The 6,551-nt window shown below is 43.8% G+C and overlaps 1 protein-coding gene across 1 annotated transcript; it reads left to right on the top strand.

Annotated features, from left to right (window-relative positions):
* Positions 1 to 3,295: 3,295 nt before the first annotated feature.
* Positions 3,296 to 5,431, top strand: PHALS_06434 (croquemort-like mating; the record flags this gene model as incomplete). The annotated part of the gene is made up of 1 exon (XM_024719720.1): positions 3,296 to 5,431. One exon carries the CDS (start codon positions 3,296 to 3,298, stop codon positions 5,429 to 5,431), a length of 2,136 nt encoding a protein of 711 aa, XP_024584991.1.
* Between the last annotated feature and the right edge of the window lie 1,120 nt (positions 5,432 to 6,551).

Below are 6,551 nucleotides of genomic sequence, written 5' to 3' on the forward strand. Positions count from 1 at the left end.
ATTAAGCGGCGAGGAAACGCGCTCACACGCGATATGCCTGGTTAGGCGGCTAGAACACTCGTGAGAGCTGCAACTTCAGCTCCGCCCAGGAATGAAACGCAGCTTCGACCGAAGTGCCGCACGTCAGTGCCCATTCTCGCGCTCGACCACCGAGCTTTGAGATAGCTGGCGCCACGCGCTGTTGCTCGGTCTGGAACACGGCGGATGCGATGGCCATCTCGACTCTCACTCGGAGTAGGAGATTTTCTCCATCTTCCCCCTCGAAGACCTTAACGCTCGCCATGAGCGGCTTAGGTCGTGGAAAATCTTCCGTCACTGACGGTGGCGTCATAGACGCAAATGATGCAGACATCTTCGGCTGCAGGTGCTCTAGCAGCGCGTTTTCGCAATTTGAAAACGCCTTTAGACGCGCACTTATTGCCTCGGGGCCTTGCGCAGCAAGGTGTTGCTCACCCTCAGGGCCAAGCAAGGACATCAGCGTGTTAAGCCCGTCCTGCAAGCCCTCAGTCACACCATGCCCATCTCGTGTGACACACACACCTGTTACTAGGGTACGTGTAACCCGTTACATCCACCGTTGCTTGGGAGTCCAACCCTTTAAAACTTTTAGTCGAAAGCTAAGGGACACGCAAGGCGCAGATGTTCTGTACTCCCACAGATGATAAGCTGGAGTTACTCAGCAGCTAAGCTGTTTATGTTTCTACTAGTGACGCCTACACGTACATGTAGTATATAGAAATTTGGAATATTATTTTTTTCTATTTTTTGATTATGATGAGAAACTGATAGTTTTTAAAAACGAATAATATATAGTGTTTCAAAAATAGTAGTATTTACTATTGGTCTGATATTTTTCATCATTATAATTATTTTCTTAGACAGCAAAAAAAAGAAAATAGTTTTTTTAATTGGAATTTAATATAGCTATTTCAACTAGATATTTCTATCTCTTGAACTTTATACCTTTTTTTGCTTTCTGACGTGCGGCTAGCAGCCCGCACACCATCATCGTCATAATTACCGACTCTCGGGTACTTACGAATATTCACAATTACACCAAAATGCAATGTGAATTTCGTACAATTGTATTGTGTGGTACAATAGTTATACAGATACGAGTTCAAAACTTACCACATTCAGGTTACGTATACCTTATTATGGTATGTGTACACCAAGCTATTATTGTCCCTTAAGCTGAGAAACAAACTCCGGAAAAGTGAGATTCGTGGGACATCACCATCAGGGTTTTATTCATGTAAATGATAAATATTAATCAATCTTAATTGATTATAATATACGTCGCTTTTAAAATAAAAAAAACAGAATAGCTCACGGGCTTCGCTCCCATCCTCTGTGCATTTGTTAACGTGGACTCGTTGCGTCAAGGCTTTATTTGTGCCAGGTATGCGGTTTCTGCGCAAGACACCCAGTACCTGACGACGGCTAAAATTTCTGAGCGTTACATTAAAAATCAAACATAGCTAACATTGATACCGAATATATTTGTCTATAGTTTAACCGTGCTTAACGCATATATATCCAAGTCATGGTGGTATTTCGTGATCGTAAAACAAACAGGATACGTACCCCGTTACAGGGAATGTACCGAGACAATGTCAGATTAATCTACAATAACTGTCGAGTGAATTGTTTCAATCTGGGTGGCTTAGAGCCCAAAACATGGCACAGATTAGTAAACCAGAAGAGACTATCTCATGCGAAGCATATGGACTTGTAGAGAACTGATTTTGTCTCGTTCACCATCTGCGATTCCTACATCCTTCTACTTCTGCTTTTATTGCTTTCTATCTCCGCAATCTCGGAGTTCAGTGAAAGAATATTGTAGGTCATAGATGATACGTCGCCGTAGTTATTCGACCAAAGCATGTGGCAGACGACTGCGTGGGCATCGCCCAGCATCGTCAAGCCCGAAAAGACTTTTGCGAGACAATCTCAAGTGTCCGATCGAGAACCACAGTAGATTATGGCAGAGATGGACATGCGGTATGCGTCATTTATCTACTCTAGGTAAATGGCCATAATTTGATCAGCTTACCCAAATCACCCATGCTGATCTTTGAAGTACAAAGAAGAAATTTGCCATAGTAAATATTTCTTTCGTACAATCGAGAATATTGACTACTCCCGCATGTTATAAAACGTTTTAAATTCTGTCTTTGTGCAGGTGACTCGCGCATTTATATCTCACATCCTTGCAAAACGTTCATTTATTTCCCAACGTGACATAATATATCAAAGAGGCTCTTAGTCAAAGCGCATGACGATCTCGTAACGGTAAATGTTTCGTGATCAATAGAATATTTAGCTGCTGTCATTGCCATGATCTGAGGAATACCCTACGCTAGCTATCTGTTGTCACAGCGCCTCTTGATTACTGAGAATCCTTTTAAAAACATGTCCACGAGCATACGGTGTGATATGCATGTTAAAACATTTATATCACACCGTACGCTTGTGGACATGTTATATTGTATCACAGCGATCGACAAAAACTTGCTATAAGCTTGATCGCTTCAGCGGCCATTTCATTGGCTTGACTTCAGCAAAAGATACCTAATTATACTGTAAACTTCAGTAATACTACCAATCATTTTCATTTCTTTGTGGATGGTAAATTTATATTTTACATCTCGCAAAAGTAGCATAGAAAAGCCAAGTACGAACCATAAATCGAATTTCTGCCTGTTACGCTTGAGATTTCCAATATACTAAAGGGCCTCAAGTATTAATCTTTACGTTGTTGACGCGATTTGACTTCGCTCAAGTCCTTAGACTCCCACCAGAGACCCAGAATCTATAAGCGATACCAATCCTTTCTTTGTAATGCGCAATGGAGTCGTGCATACGCTTTGGTGATGAGAACTTCTACATTTGTTGAAAGCAAAGCACGAGATTGTCTCGATTATGCATGTATTAGGTAGCGTCACACCATCAGAAGTTGAAGTAAATAAGTGGGATCAATGGAAAGACTTGAAGGGAAAAGGTGATGTACTAATGCACCTGGATCTCCATGTTTTACACATAGCCGACACATAAGCGATATGTCATTTGAAGCTATAAGTCATTTTATTCATCATTGATGGACGGTGGCACCTGCTGACCTGCTTCAATGGAATCAGCAATCAAACAACTTCCAGCTCTTCTCATCTTTTTGACTTTCTTTGACTAATAATGCACAGGTGTTTCATTAATTATTACTGTACTCGACGTAGAATCCTCACCCTTTGAGCTAAACTACGTCATTCTTGAATTTGCTGACACTTACTCAAGTACTATGGCTGCTGAGTCCCCGACAACCGATTATATGGAGAGGGATAACTCCCGCCCTCAGCGTCGTTGTTTCTGCTGCTCGCTTGGATTAGGTCTCATCATCACAGGCGCCGTCCTTGCAGTGATTGGACTTCTTTACGGCACAATTCTGCCTCCTGTAATCGACAATGTCGTCAAGGATGGCGTTGTGACCTGTGACGCCTCGGAAGGCAACGATGAGGACTTTTTGGATCCGTATGGCGACTGTAAAGACTGTAACCCTTACTACTACAAACTTTATATGATGAATGCGACCAATGCCGAATCATACCTTGCAGGAGACGCTAGCACGCTCCAGGTGCGGGAAATGGGTCCATACACATATCGTCGCCGTGAAATAAAACTTGACGTCAAATTTCTTGACGATGGTAATCGTGTGACATATAAAATGTATTCGTATCATACGTATGTCCCAGAATTGAGCTGCGATGGGTGTTCCGATACCGACGAAGTTGTTACCATGGATTCGAGTTACATGAGCGTCATTGCGGGTGCTGGAGGAGAGATGGCGTTCCTTGTGCGCTTGGCTCTCGGTTCCTTTGCCAGTGGTAGCAACACGAGCGCAGTTCTTAGCCTGGTAGCCCAGAATGGTCAGCAGATGATGCGCTGGATTAATGGACTCAATTCAATGGACCCAGAGGCCATGCGTGTAGTAACCAACAACAGTGCCGTACTAAGTTTTTTGGCAACTGGACCCGCTGCCATTGCCAATATGAGCCTTACAGGATTTGCATATAACGGCATCTTTAACAAGCGCCCCGTTTCGCGATGGGCTCTCGGATTTCCCAGTCTGCTCGCTGGTCTTGGTCTTGGCTCCAATTACATCAATCGATGTGCCGTAAGAGGCGGTTTAAATGAGCAATGTGCTGCATGCAGTAACAGCACAACACCTGAATGTCTAGCAATTTGGGGCGAGTGCAAAAGATGTACCCGTGGCGCTCAAGTCGTGGCTTTAAATGACGAAACATGTGCTATCGTTCAGGCCACATACGCTGCTGCATACGGCGATGAAGAGGCTGCAACCTTTGCTGCAAGCACGTGCCAGTTGTGTAGCGCATTCGGTCTTTGCGCTGCGCCAATTCCTGGTATCGTTGAGTCCAGTGGTCGCGATTTCTCGGTGACACCCCCAAATGCCTCTATTCTTACCTCGTACACAATGCGTACAGGTTGCGACGACAAAAATTTCATTCACGAGTATGAAGAATTCGAAGGTTACCGAGCTACCGCCTTATGGGCCGATCTTGGCGACCGTCGTAATCCAAACCTGTCGGAACTTATCGCTTTCAACACGTACGGCAACTGCGCAGCCCCAACAGCAAACTTGACGTGTATCCCTGTTTTTGGAAACGATGGTACCGGTGTTGCTCCAGGTGGGGTCAGTATTACCGGTTTCAAAGACGACATTACGCAGCCAAACACCACCATCTATATGAAACAGGGACGTCAGAATGTGACGATACTGAATCAGTATGAGGAAGTTGAGTATAAAGACATCACACTGCACCGTTTTCGTCCATCCACTAGCTTGCTCTCAAGAACCGTGACAAACGCTAAGAAGGGCACAGGCTCACCGGTCGACGGGGTACAAAGTATGTCCTTCACAAGAGGCTTCCTGGTTTACATGTCGTACCCTATGTACTTGTATGGCGATGACTCTCTGATGACAAATGTACAAATATCTCTGCTTGATGGTGTTCAAGTGAGCCGAGCGACGCTTTACGAAAGCGATGGTAGACTTTTGCCTCAGTACACGGACAGATTTGAGACTTTCATGGACATTGAAGCTGGTACGGGCAGAACAATGCGTGCACTCAAACGTTTGATGGCTTCATTTGCTCTATCACGGTCTAACAGCAATAGTTCACTCGTCATGAGTGACATTCTCTTCCCAACGTTGCAAAGTGAAGTATTAATTCCCATTTACTGGGGTAACGAAGGATCCACTATCAAAGACTCGCGGGTGGACGATTACGACTCAATTGTTATGCTGCTCGACTCGATGCTACCGGTACTTATCGCGGGCATCGTCGTCGGCCTCTTGATCAGCGGCATTGGCGCTTTCTTCATGCGCAGTCGTCGACAACAGGCTAAGAAGGTATAGGTAAGATGTATCATCACAGATTGTCAAAACAGTCTAATACTGTCACCTGTTTGATAACCTAAAACATACATGTACTGAGGTATTAAAAGTCATATTTAGTATTTTTACAGCTGTATTTTGAATACCTGAATAATATTACGGCAATGTATTCTTACTGACGTAAATTTGGAAATTTATGTTTGAAGTGCACAGTGCCATATTCTAAATACTACAGTCTAGCAGGTATCACGTCTTGCTCTTTAAGAAACTCCGTTCTACGATTCCATTTTTGCAGCTAAAAAGATATCCTTTACGTCAAAACATTTTCAGACCATGTTGATTAATCGGCTAAGATAGTAGAGATGCAGAATCTCGTTTTTTGACGGATGATCAATTGCAATTTCATCAATCTGAAAGTTTATATATTTCATTTACTCTTTAAGTGATTTAGGAGCAAAATCGTACGTTGAGCTTGGAATCATCAATTGGTTATCTTCAACTACAAGTTGTACGACACAGAAAATCGACGAGATATCTTGTTCTCTAGAGTTTATACCTGGCGAGACGGTGAAATGAGCGGCCAGCTGTTATCGCCTGTGCCAGGAGTGGAAGAAACTGGATGTCGCAATTTTCCCGTGACGGATCGGATAGGGTTGAAGACTGACTATAGGTCGTTATCAATAGATTCAGGCTTTAAATATGAAAGTTTTGTCCATCGTTGCCGTGACGTGACGGCTCGATGACTCCGCAAAACCGTGTGATGGGCCTACCGCTCGAAGCAGTTAAGCTTCACGTTGAATGGCGAGAAAGATTATTCACGCGAAAAGGGAATGATCAGGCCGTTCTAAGGGCTAGAAATCCTTAACCTCCAGCTGACGCTGGAAAATTATTCCTCGGGATATATGCACAGAATTGCTAGACGGCGAGGTAACTGGAATGATACGGTCGGGTCGGATCCCAGCATATGTCAAAGATGAATGTGTTATTCGAGATACTGTCAGAGCACTGAGTACGATAGTGAGACAGCTAGGCTCAAGAATTCTACGTATTCATTCTAACCTCTTTCAAGGAGTATCACGATGCGGTGACGAGAAAGCTACTATGAATATTACTCCCGAATAGGGTAGTGCGTCATGAAATT

Source organism: Plasmopara halstedii, assembly GCF_900000015.1.
Source record: "Plasmopara halstedii genome assembly, contig: Scaffold_2956, whole genome shotgun sequence".
Classification (NCBI taxonomy): Eukaryota; Oomycota; class Peronosporomycetes; order Peronosporales; family Peronosporaceae; genus Plasmopara; species Plasmopara halstedii.